Genomic DNA, 23,615 nt, shown 5'->3' on the forward strand with positions numbered 1-23,615 from the left:
CTTGGTTGCACACAAATGAGTCAGAGGCTAAAGGATAGGGCCCAGGCCCTCACTGGGAGACAAGCACTGTTAACTGGGCACAGGGAACAGTGTGAAATGAGCACGTTGCAAAAACAACAAATGCTCACCGAGCACTTTACGTATCCGTTCCGTTCCGTTCAGTCGCTCAGTCGTGTCCGACTCTTTGAGACCCCGTATACGGACTGCTTTATCCCAACAGCCTGACGAGGGAGGTTATTACTTCCCTCCTCATTTTACATATGGTGGACTGAAGCCACGAGCCTTCCCCACACTGCAGGGAAATGGCAGAATGAGGACACACACGCTGCTCCTCAGGCTGAGAGATCACCTGCATTGCTAGACTACCTCCCAGACAGAGAGGACGCATCACCTGCTATTACTAAATGCTAAGGGAGGCCGAAGAATTGATGCTTTTGAACTGTGGTGTTGGAGAAGACTCTTGAGAGTCCTGTGGACTGCAAGGAGATCCAACCAGTCCATTCTAAAGGAGATCAGTCCTGGGTGTTCATTGGAAGGACTGATGCTGAAGCTGAAACTCCAGTACTTGGGCCACCTGATGCGAAGAGCTGACTCACTGGAAAAGACCCTGATGCTGGGAAAGACTGATGAGGGCAGGAGGAGAAGGGTCGACAGAGGATGAGATGGTTGGATGGTATCACCGATTCACTGGACATGAACTTGGGCAAACTCTTGGGAGCTGATGAAGGACAGGAACTCTGGTGTGTGTCCATGGGGTCACAAAGAGTCGGACACGACTTGGTGACTGAACCGCCACAACAAAGGGAGGCCAGCCTCTCAGCTCTTCACATGATTGCCTCCCTTAGGTTTAGTGGCTCAGTCATGTCTGACGCTTTGTGACCCCATGGACTGTGCAGCCTTCCATGCTCCTCTGTCCACGGGATTTCCCAGGCAAAGAATACTGTAGTGGGTTGCCATTTCCTTCTCCAGGGAATCCTTCCAACCCAGGGATCAAACGCTGGTCTCCTGCATTGCAGGCAGACTCTTGACTGACTGAGCCACCTCCCTCAGTGCTCACAATACCCTTCGGAGGACACCGAGAACAAGTGTTCAATAACAAGCCCAACTTCTACTAAGCTGCGAATTCAGTAACTAGTAACTATCCAGGAAGTGGCTTCTCCAGGATGTGAAGTGAGGGAGGCCAGCTCCACAGGCCCTGCCCTTGACCATAACACCACGCATCTTATGTCATCCCCACCACAACCATGGAGGGAGCTGTTCACACCCTCATTTTAGAGAACTGAGGCTCAACAGTTTGTACGAGGCAGAAGTGTTCTTGACCATGACAGAGAGATGATTCATCAGAGGGCTTGGCATTCCAGGAACCAATGGGAACCTTTTCCCACAGGCAGCAAAGTGCCCTCTGGGTTCCTTTCCAAACGTAAAGTAATGAATACCAGCAAGGCCCCTCCCCATCACAGCCAAGTTTCTTATGAGAGACAGAACTTTCCTTAAAGTCTCCACCTGTTTTTGCCCCAAGAATGACACTGAAGCACCCCCCTCCCCACACCATCCCACACCACAGTTAAACCCTTTGCACTTACGCTTTAAATGCTGGGAGGTAGGAGTATATAGAAACGCTGCTTAGGTTATAAATAAACGGCAGGTGCTTTCTGATATCTGTTGTTGCCCAGCTGCTAAAAAATGTGTTCAGTAAACCCTGGTCCCCACCTGAAAGAAACAAACAAATTACAGTCATGGACTTCAAGGACAGGTCAATAATTTTACAGGAATATATAACTGGACCTTTTACAAATAGGTACTAATTCTATTTTTTTGTTTTGGTTTTTTTTTCTGGCCGTATCTCAAGGCTAGTGGGATTTTAGTTCTCTGACCAGGGATTGAACCCAGGCCCTCAGAAGTGAGAGCCCAGAGTCCTAACCCCTGGGCTGCCAGGAAATTCCCACTAATTCCATTTTAAAAATAATAAATTCTATGTCAGGCTCCCGAAGGACAGTTTAGAGGGTAGCCATCTCCTTGAGTTAATTCATTAATTGAGCAAATATTGACTGAGAAGCTACTATGTGCCAGACACCAACCCAGGCACTAGAGAATCAACTGTGAGCAGAGACAGGGCCATCATCTCTAGGACAGTCTGGGTAGGGTGGGAGGCACCACTATCAGCAAATCAAGAATGCACAGCACCACCGCAAATGGGGATGAGGGCAGTGAGGGAAAGTTCTGAGTGCTATGAGGCACGTGGCAGTGGCTTGAGACTTGGTCTGACAGGCTGCGGAAGGCCTCCGTTTGGAGGCTGTATGTAAGCCAGAACTGCCTACAGATACAGGGTGTACGAGGGATGCACAGGCGGGCTGACAACTGCAGCTGGAGAGAAGGTGCAGCTAGCGTTCCAGGCAGAACACAGCACCGCAGACCTGAGGAGGGCAAAACAGGCAGCTATGGAAAGAAGCCCTGGAAGGCGGCCTGGGTAAGTGGACTGCAGAGTAGGACGGGGGTCACCTGGCACCAGGTGGGTCTCCAAGAGGTAGGCAACAACTAGACCACCCCAGGCTTGGATTTTAGATTATTCTTGGTTAAAGATTTTAGACTTTAGGTTAAAGAGCAATGGGACAGGGTTTCCCTGGTGGCTCAGTGATTTAAAAAAAAAAATCCACCTGCCAATGCTGGGGACATGGGTTCGAACCCTGATCCAGGAAGATCCCATACGCTGGGAAGCAACTAAGCTCGTGTACCCCAACTACTAAGCCTGTGCTCTAGAATCTGGGAGCCACAACTACTGAAGTCTGAACACCCGAGCCCATGCCCTGCAACAAGAGAAGCCACCACAAGAAGTCCACACACCACAACTGGAGAGCAGCCCACACAGCAAGAGGACCCAGCGCAGCCAAAAATAAGCAAAGGAGCAAATAAATAAAACTATTTTAAAAGGGCAGATAGCAAATTTTTTTTTTTAAATAAAGAGAAATGATACAGAAAGAATCAAAAGCAAAAGAGAGCAAACTGGGATACTGCAGAATTGCTTCTGTAGCCTCCAGGATTGATGGAAGGCTGATGGACAGCAGGCCATGTCACCCTGGTGAACCCTTCCGCCACTAACCACACCTCCAGGCAGGTCAGTCCTCCCTGGGCTAAGGCCAACAGCAGCCACAAACACTTAGCACAATGATTGCTCAGACCTGGGGGTTCCTGGACCTCACCCTTTCCTTAAATAGTGAGGACCATGCTATTCATTTAAAAGAAATAAAAAAATAAAAATCTCGACAGCTAAGAACAAGACCTAAATCATAAACACACAAGTAACCAAAAGGCACTAAGCCACTTCAAAACACATTCAACCACATAGCCCATGTGCTTCCCACCTTAGGCTCGTCAGCCTAAGAAACACCCAGAACCAGAGTCTCCCATGAATCAGAACAGCAGCTCAGGTGTGCAGGTGTTCATAGGTGTGTGCACGTGTGTGTATGTGTGCTTAGGAGGGAGGGAGGGTGACAGGCAAGGAGAATCCTGCTCTTTCAAAGTACAAGGCTGGTAAACCGCACTGTTACTTCCCTCCCTGGTTTGCTTTACACCAAGACCTAGTTTCCTTTCTAAACATACCCGAATTGGCTGTCATTATTATTTGATTTTTCTTGGTTCTGAAAAAGACTTTAAAGATCTGGAGATGTATTTAAAATTCAGAGCTAAGTGGTAAGATCAGGGCATTGGGTTTAAAGTCCAAATGTACCTTACCTATCCTATGTGTGTCCCATCCTTTCCAAATGCCTTCGATCAACTCTATGGATCAAAGGCATCATTGAGCAACTGTCTGGAGTGACCTCACATGGAGTGATGTCTCTGTATCAGAAAGTTCTGATGGGCCCCCATTACTTAAGGAACAAGCAGCTCAACAGAGAATCAAGGTTGGTTGACTGCATCAATGCATCAATTCCTGCTGCAGAATTACAATTATACAAGATGTTATCATTGGGGGAAACAGCGTGAATGAAGTGTGTATGGGGTCTCTCTATACATTTTTTAAAGCTGCATGTAAATCTACAATTCACTCAAAAAAAATTTTTTTTAAAGTTCAAAGATTAATGTGGCTAAAATGCAAAATGCCATCAAGAACTTTTAGTCATTAGATTCTAGATTCCACAAGTACAGAGATTATGGCTCTTTCTGCTTATCATTGTAATTCTAGCAGCTAGCAGAATGCCTTACACATGGGTAAGTTATTTGTAGAATGAACGAAAGAACCATGAAGCCGGTCATTAACGGCAGAAAAGCTCAAACAACTTGAATATTCCACCACAGAACAGTGGTTAGTACACTGTGTTACTAACCACTCCCTGAACATTATTCAGCCATTAAAACCAGTGGTTATAAAGACCATCAGTATACTGTGTAATATAAAAATATACAATGACACATTATGATTATAACTAAGAACATACGTGCGTGTGTGTGTGCGTGTGTGTGTATGTGCTCAGTCCTGTATGACTCTCTGTGACCCCAGGGACTGTAGCCCGTCAGGCTCCTCTGTCTGAGGAATTCTCCAGGCAAGAATACTGGAGTGGGTTGCCATTTCCTTCTCTTGGGGATTTTCCCAACCCAGGGATTGAACCCTCATCTCCTGGGTCTCCTGTATTGGCAGGCAGATCCTTTACCACTGAGGAAGCCCCAGGAACACACACATTCCTACCAGAAGATAATAAATCCAACAACAGTAGCAGTGTGCGGGGTGTTACCGATGTTCCCTCACTCCAACTCTTAACATTGTTACATTATCTTTGTAATTCTAGCATATTAATAATACAATTGGGGAAAGAATGAGAATTGTGCCAAGACCTTTTCTTTCCATTTTTCACTTATTTTCAGTATGAAATATATTAGCAAAAGAAAAATATATGTGTAGGTTATAAAGCATATAATAACACTAAATATACCCAATATCCAACTGAAAAACTCATACATTACCAACACTGTTTAAATTCTCTGTGGGGGTTCCCTTACCCAATTTCACTGCTCCTGACCCCAGAAGGAACTATTTATTATGAAATTTGCTTGTAATTACCTTGATTTCCTTTAGCACATGTGTATGTATCTCCAGACAATATATGAATTTTCACTTGTTTTTGAACTTTATAATAAACTGGACATAATACTATGTATCTTTTTCTACTACTTGTTTTTTTCCTGCCACATTTAAAGACTTTTCTTTTAAAATTAAGCAATTCCACTTAAAATGACTACTGAAGACACTGTAATGCAGAGAAGAAATCCGATTCCACGAAGGTCAGAAGAGAAGGCATAAAGCAGGACTCCCCAGTCTGACAGCGTGAGCCTGGGAAACAGGAGTCAAGAGTTTTGTTGATCCCTCAGAGCCCCTGGCCAGCTGCCTCCAGCCACAAAAGGCTGCTTCTGTTCACTCTCAGGTACCCTCCACATACCATCAGTCCCTTAGCTGTGTGCCATGGCAGGGCTGAGAAGCACTGCTAGAACAGGAAACAAGCAAGAAGTGGAAGAGACAGGGCAGCAGACGTGTGAATCAATGGTACTCATTCAACTGGTCAGTCCTTAAACCCTCAACAAGGACCCCACCTCTCAGGGCACAGAACATACAGACCATGAAACTTCCATGGCCACTGACTTCATTATGTGACTATGAAGGGTGACCCTTTAGTCAAAAGTTGTGGATTAAAAATAGAATTAAATACCACCTAGAAGTCTATGGCTTCTTATATAATTTTTTAAATTCAGCCATCTAACCATCACTCCAAATATACAATTGCACATCTCAAGATCATGCAAAACTATGTTTTAGTTTCACGAGGAAAATCTGTGTTTGGTGCTATCAACATCCTTTCATTAGAAGTCCCTAAACTTGAGCACACGTTAAAGCAAAATGCAAATCTAGGCAGGTCTGTGCTACAAGACATACAAGGATGTAATGAAGGCTGCTGAATTTTCCTAATGACCCCAGGACTTTTGTCCAGAACATTCTAGTCAGGCTTCCAGAGGCAACTTTATTTATTTTGACAGGTTAAGACACTGTTCATCTCAATCGGCTCAGAACCAACAAGCACGATTAGCAGACATGCCAGCAGCTGTGATCCAGCAAGCGTGGGTGTGGTGACACAGGTGAGAGGCAGAAAGGAAATGGAACGAGAGATGCATGGCACTTGTTCAGCAACAAAAGCAAACATCAGAATTCTGTATCTTCCTTCCCCCAGGCTGGCCAAATGCTAGTGATAACGTTACAACCACTCAGTATTCCCAGGTCTTTTGACCAGAGCCATGAACCTGATAAACATGAACATATCACAGCACTTATCAGAAACTGTGTCCATTATTTTATGAGACAGAAATGGAATTGTGTGCTGTTTTGTTTTTTAATGTGTGCACTATTCAATGCTTAAGTATTTTGTGTGCTTTCCCATAGTTTGTTGGCAGCCGGCTTGCCTACTGTGAATAGTAGGGCAGAAGTGGGGGGATGAATTTTGGTTTACACATGAACCTGAATTTCTCAGCCCCAAGGAAATGTTCCCCTAGAACCACGTTGCTCAACACAAGGATCCAGAAGCAGGGGCATCACTTGAGAGTTTGACAGAACTGTGGAATAGTGAGTCCCCAGTCCCACCAGACTCACAGAATCAGAATGCTCATTTGAATCTTTAGATGCTTTTTTTGCATATTAAAATCTGAGAAGCACTGGTCTAGGGTCTTTTAGAGAATGACCCTTTTTAAATTTAATTATATTAGAGAATATAACTCTCAGAAATGTCATTTCTATAGAAAATGTCTGAGGTTATATAAATTACATATAGGTACTATAGGATGAGGTGGCCAAAGGCCTGGTGTGTTGTGATTCATGGGGTCGCAAAGAGTCGGACATGACTGAGCGACTGAACTGAACTGAACTATAGGATGATGACTAAAATAGGCTCCAGCTTTCAAATAGTTCTCAACTTAATCAGGGAGTAGAAGAGCATAAACCAAGCAAACAATTTAAAGCAAAATAGGCTTAATATTATAGGAGAGGGACGGGCTTCCCAGGTGGCTCAGTGGTAAAGAATCCACATGAGATGCAGGTTCGATCCCTGGGTCAGGAAGATTCCCTGGAGAAGGAAATGGCAACCCACTCCAGTATTCTTGCCTGGAAAATCTCATGGACAGAGGAGCCTGGCAGGCAACAGTCCATGGGGACACGAAGAGTTGGACACAACTTAGTGACTGAACAACACAACCAAGAGATAGACAAATGCTGAAATGAAAATGTGATTCAGTCCTTAACGCGGAATTCCTATAACATGCTCGGCAGGTGTTATCACTCTTGCCTACAGACAGCATGCCAAGGATACTAAATTACTGTTTGTGAATGTTCCAGCTCTTGGGGATATTTCCATCAGGTTTACTAAGGATCATCGGATTAACCCAGGTGGCTCATGGGAATCCCGGTACTTTCAGCCCTGGTCTTAGCATCACTGCATCTCGCTGGCCTCAATCCATTTAAACCAAGAACGATTGATTTATTTTACCATTCCATGTTCAGCTTTTGTTTCTCACTTTAAAAAATATTTTTAATAATCAAGCTATTAAATAATTACACAGATGCAAGGGAACACTTATTTGTGGTTTAAATTTCACTTTCTCAATTTAAGGCAGCTCCTCCTAAGTCTAGATTCTTTTAGCACTCTGAATTTATCAGATTCATGATTACATACTTAATTGTGTAATTAGGTGTTAAATGTAAGGTCTCATAAAATATACAGTGTACAAGCTTTATACAGGTAGGGATTAAAAAAAAAAACTGTATTATTTACTTATCTATTCCTAGCCCTTAAACTTAGTATCTTCCCCAGATGAGGAGCTCAAATGATTTTTTTTCAATCCTACAGGAATGGATTACAGAAACGAAGACAAAATTCATCAATTGCAAAAATACTTCTAGACCCACAAAACAATTTAAGACCATCCACTGTGCTGCTGATTAAAAAAGACAAAGTAACTTATAGACACAGAAAACAAACTAATGGTTGCCAGTGGGGAAAGGGAAGTGGGGACAAGACAGGGGTCGGGGGTTAAGGAGTACTGACTACTATGTATAAAATAAGCTACATGGATAGACTGTCCGGCACAAGGAATATGGCCGATATTTTGTAATAACTATGAGAGGAGTGTAACCTTTAAAAATGGTGAATCACTACGCTGTACACCTGAAACTTACATATATTATAAATCAACCATATCTCAATCAAATAAAGCACATCCACTATTTTAACAATAAAAAGACAAAATATTTCTAGAGGGGAGAAACAGTAGCTGCAGAGATAGAAGACTTAAGTGTCCTCATCTCTAAAATGAGGAATATATCAACTGCTTTCTCTAGTCAGGGCAATGAATTTTACGTAATTAATCTGTAATAAAGCCAGTATAATATTTTCCTCCATCCTGTACCATTCCCAGGATATATTTTCATGAATGTTGCAGCATGTGATGATCCATTGGGAGAGGAGTCATAAAACTACACTCATACAACCCAGCCACAGCTTCAAGAAAGACTGTCTGCTTCAGACCTTGCCAGACTGTCTGGCAAGCAGCTGTCCGAACTGTATCTATGCTGGTACCCAGTACAGCCATATAGCAGGCCTTCAATAAATAGCTATTGAATTAATATATTAATGAATAAATAAATGACTACTTCACAAAACTGTTAAGGAGTAAATGAAGAAGTAAAATGACCCCCCTAAGAGCCTGTACACATGAACACTTTAGTTCTTCCTTCCATCTCTATTTCTCAAGAGTTCATGATCTCTGCTGGTTACGAGCTAGAAACAGATGGCTAAGTTATAAAAAAATACTCATGGGTAGGTACAGTGAGATAAAAATAGCTCTTAAAAATTGTGTGTACTCATTTATTTTGCTACATGATATGACTTTTGCTTTTCATCTTTATTCAAGATACTACCCAAACTATCAATTAAAATGTAATTACTGAATGATATAAACACAAGAGAACAGAGTAATTTTCAAAGCAACTGACAAAACAGCTTAAGGCCTATATAGCCACAAGTACCCTAGTCTGTGGGAGAAAGCAATGGCAACCCACTCCAGTGTTCTTGCCTGGAGAAACCCAGGGATGGCGGAGCCTGGTGGGCTGCTGTCTATGGGGTCACACAGAGTCAGACACTACTGAAGTGACTTAGCAGCAGCAGCAGCCTAGTCTGTGGGCAACTGGGGAAAGCCTACCACGAGCACGTGTCAGAGTGGAACCTTTCAAGTCAGGGGACCAGGTGAGGCACATCTGAATTTCTGAGCATTTCTGGTTTGAACAAGACAAGTACTATCTGGGAATACCTCTCTCCTTCACTCCCTTTTTGGACAGCTTGAATCCAAACTAATCGCAAAGGTTAGAGAAGGTAGCACTGGGGTCAATTTTACACTTTAAAATTTAGAACCAACTCTTTTAAAATTATTTTAAAACTTTGTTGTACTCTCCCAGTTTACATTTCCAAGCACAGAAAAAAATTTTAAGGGGTCTCAGTGACCCCTTAAAATCAGAATAGGGAACACAAAGTTTAACGAACTCACAGCAGACTTTAGATTCTGCTGAAGGAAAACCATACCTAACATTCTACACCAATTTACTCTATTTTTTTTTTTTGAAAATTCAACTACAGACCAAAATTTCATGACTTCAAAAAAAGTTTAGGGTATTTAGATTACACTAATGAATTCCATGTTTTTTGATGGATACTTGAAATTGGAAAATATGAATTCTAATTTTTCACTTAGGTTTTTGAAGGTAACACATGGAAATGAAATTTAATATACAGCAACTGTCAAGCATTAAACTTTTCAACTATATCAGCTCAGTTCAGTTGCTCAGTTGTGTCCAACTCTTTACAACCCCATGGACTGTAGCATGCCAGGATTCCCTGTCCATCACCAACTCCCGGAGCCTTTGACTCAAACTAATGTCCTTCAAGTCAGTGATGCCATCCAACCATTTCAACTGTATAGGCATCCTTAATTTAGGATACTCTAGAGTCATTGGGGAGAAGGCAATGGCAACCCACTCCAGTTCTCTTGCCTGGAAAATCCCATGGGCGGAGGAGCCTGGTAGGCTGCAGTCCATGGGGTCGCAAAGAGTTGGACACGACTGAGCAACTTCACTTTCCCTTTTCACTTTCATGCATTGGAGAAGGAAATGGCAACCCACTCCAGTGTTCTTGCCTGGAGAATCCCAGGGACGGGACAGCCTGGTGAGCTGCCGTCTATGGCGTCGCTGAGTCGGACACGACTGAAGTGACTTAGCAGCAGCAGCAGCAGAGTCATCGGAGGAAAGGAAATAAAAATCTCAACTTGCATCCAGATTAATTTAATCAAATGAAGAGTCAAGTGAATCAGCCTTATTGTACTCTGTGTGGAGATAAAACTGCTGACTAGTATTGACGAAATCATCACCTCTCTTCCTTCTCACTGTTAAGTCCTGAAGTTGACCTTATCTTGTCAGAGTCTATAAAATGTTACTGTATATGTGTTTTGCAACAGTCATTGTACAACTCTTCAGAAAACATGTAATGTTGGTTATGAAGTAAGTGCAAGACAGTCCACAAATATTAACGGCATAGGAAGTTAGACACTTCATTGTGGGAAATTAAATGCCAGCCACGAATTAGGTATGAAGTCACTAGTTCAAAATTTCTAACACTCTATAGATATTGGGGAAGAAAAGAGATGTTAAGATAAGGTTGTTTTTAAGTAAAGATTCCTAAAATTGTTTTTGAAAAAATTAAACAAAAATTAAAAAAAAAAAACAACAAAAAACAGAGATGTCAAGGTCCCCAGCATTATTTGCCATATTAGGAACATCCTCTTGGTCAGGGGCAAGGGTGCAGTGTGATTAGAGGACTGGTTGACAGCCACATTCTTTCACATTAGAAGGGCTACAGAAGCAGCTGCAAATACTCAGCCATCAGCAGCCCACGTGGCTTGTCAGTGGACATCAGGCCCCATCAATTTTTGTTGAACGTATGAGATTAAGCAGAGCTTGCAAGACATTCAGACAGAGATATAGTTATCTGCAAACAGGGTTTATTTAATATCAGTCTAAAAATGCTGGGACTGAAGACCCCTGTTCAGTACACCTAGGGGTTGGGGGTGGAGGGAGATATCTGTGAATATTAGAAAACGTATGGTAAGGTGAAAGGAAATGCCTGAAAGTGCTCATCTCAGAGCCTGTGGCATGACATCTAAACAAGACAGGGCGCTGCATTGAGAGCTTGACATCAGTTCCTCCGTTCAACTAAGCCCAGGAACCACAACTACTGAGCCTGTGCTCGGTAACAGGAAAAGCCACTGCAATCCACCGCAACGAGAAGTCCTCCCACCACAGCCAGAGAGTAGCCCCCTCTCACAACTAGAGAAAAGCCCATGGCGCAGTGACCTAACACAGTCAAAAATATAAATAAATAAATAACATTAAAAAAAAAAAGAATAACCATGAGCTCCTATCTACATAGTTGAATTTTCAACTCTTTCAACTAGGTATTTCTACGAGTCACAGAAAAAATTCAAATCCTTTGCCACCAACGAGCCAGTAAATGGAGCACCCTCCAGAAAGGCCAGCTCCTGGAAACCCTGCTGCTGAATAATGAATGTGCTCCCAGACACAGAGAGAATCTCCTGCGGTTTCAGATTCTAGCTGAAAAAGCAGAAAGTGCTTTCTAGTTGAGCCCTCTTCACACGTTCTTGCTTCTTAACAACGGACCATCAACTCCTTTAGTACCTTGTGGTTCCAGAACAAATACATGATCCAGGTTGATTTCTACCAGCTAATTAAATCATTTTATATTCTGAAATTGTAATTTATCATGGCACACTGTTTGGTATCCAAACTTTCATCTTGCAACAACAGAATCTATTATTCTTCAGAATTAGAAAGTGGATTCTCTTTACGTGATTACAATCGTGTGCATTTTGGGCAGCTAGATCTACTGTCGAATGCGACTTACTTACTAAATCTGAGAATTTATATGAAATTTCTGGCAAGATCATGCTACTTCCTTTAAATTTAATGAGAGGAGGTGAAGAAAGCCACAATCTGACGTGAAGGTTAAGGCAAACAGTGAACTTCTGCTAAAAATACTCTTATCTTCCTTCTGTGCAAAGGTAACTATTTTTGTGTGAGCAAGAGAAATACATGTTTTGAACTCAAATGCCAATGTAACTTTCACTCCTTATATGAAAGGAAAATAGCAGGAGCTACAAAATAAGTCAGTGAAGTGAAAAAGTTACATTTGGCCATAACCACAGTGAACACTCAACCCATTATTTCTCACTTAAGGTTGCTTAAAGTAAGAATGCACTTCCTGTCAGAGAATGCCATTTATTACGGCTCAGATACTTTTGCTCACGGTTTTTAGGGCACATAATGACTTGGCATTGAGCAGAATTTCTCAACCTTGGAGCTACTGACCTCTTGAGCCGGATGATTCTTTGGTGTGGGGGCGTGTGTTAGAGGATGTTTAGCAGCATCCCTGGCTTCTACTTACTAGTTGCCAGTGCTGCCTCCCCATTCACTTGTGACAACTAAAAATGTCTCCAGACACTGCCAAAAGTCCCCAGGGGGTGGGGCCAAATCACCCCAGGTTTAGCACTACTGTTCTAGAGTATAAACTGTCAAATAGTGAAACAAGATTGAGATTTAAATTTCTCCTTCCTTTTCAATGACATTTCAAATAGCTGCTATTCCAAATCCTCAAATGACTAAACAGAATTCAATTTCTGTGAACAGCAACAAAAAAAACCCAATTTCAATTTTATATGTAACTAAAAATGTTTTGGGCTTCCCTGGTGGGGAAGGTAAAGAATCTGTCTACAATGCAGAAGACCTAGGTTCAATCCCTGGATCAGGAAGATCCTCTGGAAAAAGGAATGGCTACCCACTCTAGTGTTCTTGCTTGGAGAATTCTATGGACAGAGGAGCCTGGCAGGCTAAGGTTCCTGAGGTCACAAAGAGTTGGACATGACTGAGTGACTAACACACACAAAAATGTTTTAAATTCCAATCTCTTAATTTCAGCAATCCCATGAATTTCTAGATGTACTTTTAATTCAAAAAGTTTAAATTTGAAATTGTGATTTTTAACTTTACAACTAGTTAATGGAGATGAACCCCCATATCTGCATCCAGGGCTGAACTTTATGTCAGTTGAGGATGGTCACTGCTGCTGGTGTCAAAAGATCTACTCACTGCAAATCTCATACCTGCTCTTGGAGAGGAAATTAGCCCCTGAGGCCTGGGGTCTGCTCAGGGCTCTGGCCTACCCCCATGTTCCAGGCCCTGGCTTCTGCCACAGTGTCAAGTATCTGACAGAGAGTCATTGCTGAGAGGGAGCCTCCTTGTACAAATCCTTCTTCCTAGATACAACTGGGTCTTTTCTTAATTCAAAGGATCCATCAACATTTATTTTCAAAAAAGCTGCTTTTGCATACTAACTGCTAGTTTTGTGGTTTGTGCTGTTAAAAACAAAAGTGACTTATTATTTATTATTTTAGAGACTGGCCTAAAATAGAAGTATACCTAACTAATTAATTTAACCAAAATTCTCCAAGGGATCTGAGGCCCTAAATCACAGTCATAACCTTTCTATATAAACACATATTGACAGCTATAGATACACACACGCATTATGGAAAATGGATGGTGACTCTGCCAAGGTTCTATGCTTTAGCTTTGCAGATAGCACTCTATCCGATGCACTGCCTTATAGACAGTGAAAATTTGGAGACAAAGATTAGTCACAGAGCCTATGTTCTGAGAATGACAGCCTACATTTATTCCTCAAATTTCCACGGAGACAATTCTGGGTCCTCCTGTTCTTGCACTTCAGTTTACTCAGGCTTAAGACAGCTGCTAAAGTCTTTCATTTGTTTAGTGGTCTTTTGAATTCCTGAATAATCATGGCTGCTTTAATCATACTCCAATTTAGACACAGGAAGATCAATGAAGGGCAAGTCTGTAAAACAGCCTAGATACCTATAGGAAAAACATGCATTCACACACACAAAAAACACATTATTTCCCAGAACAACACGACTTAAAACACTGGTCATATCACATGTATCACTATCTTGTAGACACACGGAAACATAGCAACTCCCTGAGAAAAGCAGCCCCTAGAAGTTATTCACAGCTTATCGGATACAAGGAAAACAGATACGTACCATCAAAACTACCTTGCTCTGAAGCAAGATGCAAGAGCTGATTGTATGTTTCCACTGAAGGCTGATATACAAAGACTCCAGAATTGAAGCAGTCAGGCCACCCTGGGTCTGGTGCCGCCGACAATTCTTCTCTCTCAAAAAGATCGTCAATATTGGCTAGGACCTGATTCAAGGGTAAGGGGGTGGGCAGAAGGGAAAGCATTTCAGAACTGTTCTTCTATAGCATAACCCTTCCGAAGTTCTCCTGAAGTTATCCAACACACAAGATGCGATCTGTTGCTGTTCTTTAACTCTTCAGATGACACCTGAGAGGCAGACTGGTCCTACTCTCCTTCAACACCTGACACTTTCCACAACAGCAGTTTTATCTGAACTTTGCTGTCAGGTCCTGACAGCATTCTTCACATGCCTAACTGGTTTCCGTTACTATATCCATCTCTGCAGCCATCAAAGTCATACTCACCAGAGTATCTGCATCCATGAATACACATTTTGAGTACTGTGTAAGTGACCAGCAGTGGAGTTTAGTCAATGTGACACCCAACTCAGGCCTCTTCATTAAGGTTAGATGCGCAGAATCACCGCTGTCCAGGACATCGACCACAATGACTTCATCAAAGACTGTCTCTAAAGTTTTCCTGTCAAATAAAATCCAGAAAACAGCTCTTAGCATCTCTTCAGAACAAATGACCCATATAATGTAAGACTGCATTCTTATTAGCTTATCGATGACTACAGCAATCTGTTGCTTTGGTATATTACAGTCTCTTAAGTATATCCTAATTGACTTCAGCATAAACTGTTAATTTGCATGTGCAGTTAACTTCACTAAAATGGTAAGACTTATGGTGAGGATGAACTACTTGTCTTAAACACTATCATAGAAGAAGTTCCAAATGGTTTATTGTACCACTGAGTACCAGGCAAATTATGAAACAGCCTATAAAAACGTAATTGATGTTTGGTCAGACATCTTTTCAACATCCAATGTCTTTAACAATAATATTTTATTTGAACTGATACTTGCTGACCACTGAATACTTTTCCAAGTGAAGCTGAGTTAAGGCATACAAGATCTGCACTGAAGCCTATAACTAATTAATAATTTTTGCTAAAGCAGTTGACAACTGCCTGAAGTTGTAAAAGAAGCTGAGTGACTCAATTACTCAGTTTCCATTCTTTTGCATTGAATATAACCAGCATTTACTATATGCTTAGCACCCCTGGCATGAGAGACTCGCTTTGGTTTGTGAGGTACAACACTTCTCTCTGCCCAAAATTAACTAAAGACTTACTTTAGAAAGCAAGCCAGAGGTGAGAGAAGTGGGGATGTACTTCTTAGATGAGACACTAAACTCAGCACAAAAAAAAAAAAACACAGGACAAAGACAGATCATCACTGAAAGTTTATAACAATATCAAGCATGTAGAACAAAACCGGTATTGTCCTAGTAATCTCCAAAGCTGTACAAAAATATGCTCCAGTTCACACTGTAAACTTGATTTCTTTGAAAGAAATAGTTGGTGTACCACTTACCACAGGAAAGGGGGCTTGGTTTCTTGGTTTCTAAGACTCCATCCACTTTCTTACAGTATCCTCACTAAAGTGATTACGGATTAGGACATACACATAGGAGACAGTTTGGGGGTAATTTGGTTTTCCTAAATTACCCTTTAAGAACAAGACTGTTAGTGTGTGAGATACATGTATGCATATATAATGCCTCTTTTTCAGGGGTCGTTGGCATGTGCTTACATTTTTTGAAAAGAGTCACAAAAGGGGCATTTTCAACTTCTAAAAGGGATAAAAGAACGCAAAAATAAATGCAATACAGAGGTGCTAGTGTGGCAAGATACTCTTAAATAAGTTAGTATGAGAATCAAGGCAGTTGATTCAGATACTTCAAAATTTAATTCCAAAAAAGTAACATGAACTATCCCAATCAACAAGCAGCTTGTACTCCTCAGGGTCACTTCTAGCAGGACCCCTAATTCAAAGAGCTCTTTGGAAAATATCTAGTCTACTGAATTGTAAACAAAGATCACTAGGTTACTAATGTCAGATGTGGTGGAGAAAACTGCTACTTTCTTTCAAAGGCAAGGGAGGTTTGCTTGGCTGGAAACAGGAACAACAGCCCCTGCTCTCTTTGGGGGAAAGGTATGCAGGTGAAGCAGGAGTACACAGAGGGAACGGCTGGACTGAGTCCCTCACTTGGATCATCTGGAGAGGACCTGCCTATGAGAGAGCCCACCTCCTGGTTGGGATCAGTAAGCATAAGGGCCAGAACTCCACCTCCCAGATGGAGCTTGGTTGGAACATCTCCCAGGAGCCACGAAGAGGTTTCAGACCCAGGAATCCTTCACTCAGCAGCTCTCATCGTTCTCCACCAGCACTCAAACTCTGGAAAGGGTCTGGCCTTAAGGTCCACTGATGCCAGAAACAGGGGAGGGGATGTCAGAGCCCAATCAACAGCCCGGCAGCAAGGTCCTCACCTCATGGAATCCGAGACCTGTGGGGTGACGAGCACGACCAGCTTCCTGGTGGTCCTATGCTGTTTCAGAGACAAGCCCAGGACCAGGGCTCCTTTGGCGTAGGAATCGTTTGTGCTCAGTGTCACAAAGGCCTGATCTTAAAACAAGGAAAACAGAAGGTATTCATTATATCATTCTAACTAGAAAACATGACCCCAGGACCCTGGTCAACCAATAACTGGGCAAAATCAATTCCTCTGTGATCAACCTGCTCGATTAATAAAGGAATAGCCTCTTGGGGGATGGGGGAGAGAACCCAGTGCCCACTCTAAGAGTGTCTCAATACCATTCTTTAGCGGGAGATCATTGGCAACCTTCAAGAGGCCATAAAAATTAAATCTAATTTAGAGTCCAGACATGCCAAATTCTCAGACTACACAGTAGCTTAACACCCAGAGGGCAATTACCAGGTAGCAGAGGAAATATCAAGAAGTGCATTTTCTGTTTGTCCTACAAGGTATCATGGACAGTATTCTCAGCCAAGAACAAATCCAGCCAACAACCTCAACTGAGAGCATCTGAAGCAGAGGCCATATTCCTCATCCTGGTGCTCCCATGTGCGAAGCCTCAGGCTTTTTCAACTCTTTCCTCAACCTGCAGCAAAGACTCCACAGTCACCCAACCACCTCTCCAGAGTCGCTTTGAGTCTCTCTCAAACAGCACTTCCCCCAAGAAGCCTTCCCTCCTTGATGCTTCCATCTAAATAGTGGCCCATCACTGTTGAATGGATTTAGGGACCACCTCACGAGCTCTAGCAAACCTGCCTCCTTTTCCTTGGAGAATCAAGCAGGACATCCTACCCAGTACCCTGGGGCCCCTCAACCCTCTTTCACATTCATGCTTGTTCTCAGTCACTCAGTCGTGTCTGACTTTTTGTGACCCCCCCTGGCCTGTAGCCCGCCAGGCTCCTCTGTTCATGGAATTTTTTAGGCAAGAACACTGGAGTGGGTTGCCATTTTCTCCTCCAGGGATTGTCCCAACCCAGGGATCAAACTCACATCTCCTGCTTGGCAGGTGGATTCTTTATCACCTGGCCACCAAGGAATCCCCTCTCTCTCTCACACACACATCCACATTCAAAAATCAATCTCCAATAATCACTTAGTTGCAAATACATGAATTATTCTTCCTCCTGAACAAGCTCAACCCTCCCAAGGCCACCAGCCAAGCCTTTAGAATTTCTTTAGTCCTTCCCAGAATGGGACACATTCCCTCTCGAAAGGGATTTTAACGTTAAAAGAGGTTGATGGGCATTCAAACACAAAGGATCCAGTGCTGCCGGGGCTCACGTGGGTCACTGTTGCCCAAGTAGGGAGTTGGGACACTGTGAAGAAGCCACTCTGATTCGGTCTTAGGTTTCCTCTTCTTCCCTTTGCCCATTTTCCAGTGGAGCCTGGAGGCAAATTCCAGTGAGAAGTTAAGAGGAAATTGTAGGCTGTCCAGTGGGCCAGCACACTCCCTAGCCGCAGATCTGAGGGCAACCTTCACATATAGCCTTGGATTCTCTGTCAAGCAGTAGAAGGTCTGGAGTTTCTACCTGCACCCCGCCCTCCCCCAGGGTCATCTGCTTCTCGGCCAGTCACTCCAGGAAAGCTCGGAACAGGGCAGCCATCCCTTGACATACCCATCAACCTCTGCCTGTTCTCGTTTCTTCAACCCGTCATAAGATAGCAATATTTTAGTGAGCCCACCCCAAGGGCGCTTAACCTGGGGCATGATGAATGACGTTTCAACTCAAAGATGGTCCCGATTCCAGGACCATGGAGGAGGGCATGGCAACCCACCCCAGTATTCTTTCTTGCCTGGAGAATCCCTGGACAAGAGAAGCTACAGTCTATGGGGCCCCAAAAACTAGGACACGAGTGAAGCCACTTAGCACACATACACACACCGGGGGATCAAGGAGAAAAGTTTACAGGTAAGTAGGATTCAAGGCTTTCAGGAAGCAAGGATATGGATGATTTCCCAAAGGAAGCGGGAGGCAGGCCAACCTTAGGAACCGAGGTTTGCAAGGCAAACCTAGCAAAGGAAAGACCAATGACAGCTGGGGAGGAGGCTGAACCCTCCCAGAGATGGCCGTGCTCCGGGTGACTTCTGCAATCTTTCCGCAGTTCAGCGGCTGTAATAACCCCACCATCAGACTCAACAGCACGGTCTGCGGTCCTCGGGGGCAGACTCGCCGAGCGGCCCGGACACCCTGCAACAAGTGGGCCGGCGCCTTCCCACCGCGCGGGTCCCGCTCCCCGGGGGCGCTCGCCGGGCTCGGGCTTCCCGCAACCCAGCCCCAAAGGCCTAAAAATAGGCTCAGCGAGGCGGCCAGCGCCGGGACTGACGGCCGAGGAGCCGGGCCGGGGCCGCCGGCGTGCCCGCCTCGCGGCCGCCCCTCTCCGGAGGTTCCAGCCCGCGGGCTGTGGGGGCGGCGCCCGCGACCCCGCCGCGCTCCGGGCTTCGGGCCGGGCGCCCCCGAGGAGCCGGCTCCCCGCCCCTACGCAGCCCGCCGCGGCCGCTCCGCCCGCCCGCCCGCCCTTCACGGTGCGCGCAGGAGGAAGGGCACGGAGACGGAAGCAGGAACGGGGGCTTCGGCGGAGGGCCCAGGCGCTGCCCGCCGGGGGCCCCTCGGCTGCGCTCCGGGTCGGGACGGCCGCTCGGGCCCCCGGGGCGGCGGGGCAGCGGCTGACGCAGGAAGCGACACGCCCGGCTGCGGCCAGCCGGCAACTTCGCGGCGGTCTTCGTCCTGCCCGGAGCTCCCCCGGGGCGGAGGCCCGGGCGCGGGGGGAGAAGCGCTGCGGCGGCGGCGGGCGGCGCGTACCTGTCATGGTGCAGCCGGGGGCTCGGGCGGCCGCCGCAGCCGCAGCCTCAAGTTCGTGACTCGGAGACGCCGGGCGCAGGCAGCGAGCGCGGCCGGCGAGGAGGCGCGGCGGGAGCCGAGCGTCCGCCCGGAGCGCTCTTATAGCGGCCGTCACGTGGCCGCGCACGCTCCCCGCGCCCGCCGGCATCCTCGCGGGGAGGCGGCCCCGGGACTGCGGGACCCCGGTGCTAACCCGGCCTTCCCGCTGTCGGGGGGCGGGGGGCGGCTGGGCTCCGCGTCCACCTCCCGCGACCGCTCTAGTCCTGGGCCGGCTCCCGCGGGGCACCTGCCTGAGGCCGTGAGCTGGGGATTTGGAGTGTGTCTTTAGCGGCAGAGTGTGGCATCCCAGGGACAAGCTCCCAAAGAAGCCAAGGATCAGGGAACTTTACAAAACAAAACAAAAACCCCAGATCACTCCAGTTAGAACAATTCATCCGAACTGCTTGTGTGAAACATAAAGTTTAACTGCACTGTCTTCACCTGAAATTCCAAATCACCTTCCGGAAGCATTTCTCAGTGTTCTCACAGCGGTTTTGTGGCCTTAACCGAAAAACAGAATAAATTTTCAGTACGTTAGATTCTCGAAGTCCTCTGCGTCAATTAGATATTTCAGTTTCAGCGACTTGTTAAATGTTAACTCTATGAAGGAGGTTCTATAATCTTCATTTTACAGATGAAGAAGCTGAGTCACAGACAAGTCACTTGTCTATGGTCGTTTCATGTAAGTGGAGAAAGTAGGGTTTGAACCATGGCAGTTTTGTTACAGAACTGACCTTGCAAGCAAGACCATGACATCTCTGGTACACTGGTGCCCAAAAGGTTAGTAAACTATTCTAACTGTAGTTGGGTAATACAGTCTTTTAGGTTAATCTGTTTCACAAATCATGGAAAGGTGAGTTTGTCATTTTTCTGGAAGTTGAGAAATAGTTCTCTGATGTGATCACACCCTTCTCTCCCTATCTCCTTCATCCAGTCCAATCACAGGGGAAAGCAGCAGCTAGTATTGATACAGTTCTCTGCAAACAATAGTTGCTCAGTATCTGCTGAATGGAAACCAAACAGGAAGTTGACAACATCAGTTGAAACAACCAAACAGATGCTTTCAGTTCAGTTCAGTTGCTCAGTCGTGTCCGACTCTGCGACCCCATGAATCACAGCACCCCAGGCCTCCCTGTCCATCACCAACTCCCGGAGTTCACTCAAACTCATGTCCATTGAGTCGGTGATGCCATCCAGCCATCTCATTCTCTGTCGTCCCCGTCTCCTCCCGCCCCCAATCCCTCCCAGCATCAGAGTCTTTTCCAGTGAGTCAACTCTTCGCATGAGGTGGCCAAAGTATGGAGTTTCAGCTTTAGCATCAGTCCTTCCAATGAACACCCAGGATCGATCTCCTTTAGAATGGACTGGTTGGATCTCCTTGCAGATCAAGGGACTCTCAAGAGTCTTCTCCAGCACCAGAGTTCAAAAGCATCAATTCTTCGGCGATCAGCTTTCTTCACAGTCCAACTCTCACATCCATACATGACCACTGGAAAAACCATAGCCTTGACTAGACGGACCTTTGTTGGCAAAGTAATGTCTCTGCTTTTTAATATACTATCAAGGTTGGTCATAACTTTCCTTCCAAGGAGTAAGCGTCTTTTAATTTCATGGTTGCAATGCTTTCGAATAGGTGATTTATTTGTAAAGGTGGTATTGCTGTTCTCAAACCAATCATGTACGTGTGCTTGGTCACTCACACCCTTCTGACTCTCTGCAGCCCTGTAGGCTGTAGCCCACCAGTCTTCTCTGGCCATGGAATTTTCCAAGCAAGAATATTGGAGCAGTTTGCCATTTCCTACACCGGGGAATCTTCCTGACACAGTATTCGAATCCCAGTTTCTGGTGTCTCCTGCACTGGCAGGCAGATCCTTTACCACTAGTGCCACCTGGGAAGCCCAAACTAATTATATCACTGTTTATTCAAGTGTAGGCCTGGACCTCCTACATCAGAATCACTTGGGGGCATTTGGTTCTAAGCCCAGACCCCTGAATCAGAATCTTAATAGAACCCAGGAATCAGCATTTTAAATGTCATCTCTGGGAGACTCTTGAATCCTTTCCCCCATCCTGACCATAGCAATTGATACCACTGATTCACTTCGGAAGACTGCCTGATTACTTGGCATTCTAAACTTCTTTGAAGGAAGTGGAAATATGGGGAGAAGGTGCAGTAAGTGGGTTACCACTTACTCAAAGCCTACAAGTTTTAAAGAGTTGGAGTTCTTTAAGGACAATAAGTCTTCCCAGGTGGTGCTAGTTGTAAAAAACCTGCCTGCCAGTGAAGTAGATAAAAAAGACACGGATTCAATCCCAGGGTCAGGAAGATCCCCTAGAAGAGGAAATGGCAACCCATTCCAGTATTCTTATCTGGAGAATCCCATGGACAGAGGAGACTGGTGGGCTTCTGTCCATAGGATCCCAGAGTTGGACACAACTGAAGCAACTTAGCAAACACACAAGGAAGATAAAAGGCTATAGTTGAGTTGCACCTCCCGAGGAGAGGAAAGGGGTGCTAGTGGTAAAGAATCCGCCAACCAAGCAGGACATGTAAGAGATGCAGGTTCAATCCCTGGGCCAGGAAGGTCCCTTGGAGGAGGAAATGGCAAGCCACTCCAGTATTCTTGCTTGGAATAGCCCACGGACAGAGGAGCCTCACACCCTACAGTCCACAGATTTGCTGAGAGTTGGACATGACTGAAATGACTTAGCACACATATGCACCGGGAAAGGGAAAACAGAGTGGTGCTTTCAGGTTTGAATTGCTCTTTTCCATACTGGGGCTTCCCTGGTGGCTCAGAGGTTAATGCGTCTGCCTCCAATGCGGGAGACCCGGGTTCGATCCCTGGGTCGGGAAGATCCCCTGGAGACGGAAACGGTAACCCACTCCAGTATTCTTGCCTGGAGAATCCCATGGACGGAGAAGCCTGGTAGGCTACAGTCCACGGGTCGCATAGAGTCGGACACGACTGAGCGACGGAACGGAACGGATACTAAGTGGAGTTGAGAGAGTGAGGTTTTCCTCTTTCACCCAGGAACCCTCCTACCTTTATGATACTTAACCACCTGCTGATTGAAGTCTAAGTATTCATACTGGGCTTCCACGGGGTGTGGTTCTGGGGCCAGAAGGGCAAAGCCTAGGGGAAGAACTGTGGACAACTAGAACTGGCAGGCTTTCCTTAGGAACAGCTCCTCTCTGCTCCCCGCCACCAATCCGCGGTGTTTCAGTAAAAGCAGTCACCATAGCCTCCTTTCCTGTGTTTCATATGAGAAAAACATTTACATGAAACAGAGTTACTGAAACAGAGACTTTGCAGGTTTTACCACATTGAGTCAAATAGGGGCATTTTGAGGTTGCTACAATCTATTCTTGCATGTTTTCTTAATTGAGATGACTAATAGTGACCCACTGACCAGTTTTCCTGAGGCTGTTCCACATTGAGCTTCATGAATTATGAGATCAAAACGTCTCAAATTTTAACGTGACCACACATTGCCTGGGGATTTTGTTGAAATGCAGATTCTGACTCAGTGGTTTGGGGTGGATCTCTCAGGTGATGTCCCAGGCTGTGGACCAAGTAGGTATTCAAACATTCTGGCTTATACGGCTTTGCAGGCAGTAGTAGACACTACCTGCAAATACTACCTTAATACATGTGCCGAGACAGATGTTTCTGACTTTCATTTGTTTATTGTTTTTGTGTGAAATTTAAACTTGTAGAATTTCTGATTCCTAAAAAAAGATTTAAGGTTAAAAAAAAATCGGTATTCTACAAGAGTACCCAGAACTATTAACAATTTAAACTTTTGCTAAATCCATATATTCAGCATGGTTGGTCCAAATTAATTTTTAGTTGGCCTTGGAACACATTATGTAATTTTTTTTGCAGGATACTTATCTTCCTGATTATGTTTTGTTTAAGATCATGCTGAAATCAGTTTGCATTCCCTTGAGCACACATGCTAATTGATGGTGGGAACAACT

General features: G+C 44.8%; 1 protein-coding gene across 1 annotated transcript in view; it reads right to left on the minus strand.

Annotated features, from left to right (window-relative positions):
• GYG1 (glycogenin 1) overlaps positions 1–19,754 on the minus strand; it is a 41,195-nt gene extending 21,441 nt beyond the window's left edge. The window contains exons 1-5 of the mRNA XM_055412096.2: positions 19,553–19,754; positions 16,705–16,840; positions 14,675–14,849; positions 14,212–14,374; positions 1,584–1,710 (exon numbers count right to left, since the gene is read on the minus strand). Of these exons, the coding sequence (XP_055268071.2) occupies positions 1,584–1,710; positions 14,212–14,374; positions 14,675–14,849; positions 16,705–16,840; positions 19,553–19,739 (788 nt within the window). The 5' untranslated portion in view covers positions 19,740–19,754. The remainder of the gene's footprint in view (positions 1–1,583; positions 1,711–14,211; positions 14,375–14,674; positions 14,850–16,704; positions 16,841–19,552) is intronic.
• Positions 19,755–23,615: the final 3,861 nt, after the last annotated feature.

The sequence above is a fragment of the Moschus berezovskii genome, chromosome 1 (assembly GCF_049115385.1).
Source record: "Moschus berezovskii isolate FMDL1 chromosome 1, NW_MosBer_1.0, whole genome shotgun sequence".
NCBI lineage: Eukaryota > Metazoa > Chordata > Mammalia > Artiodactyla > Moschidae > Moschus > Moschus berezovskii.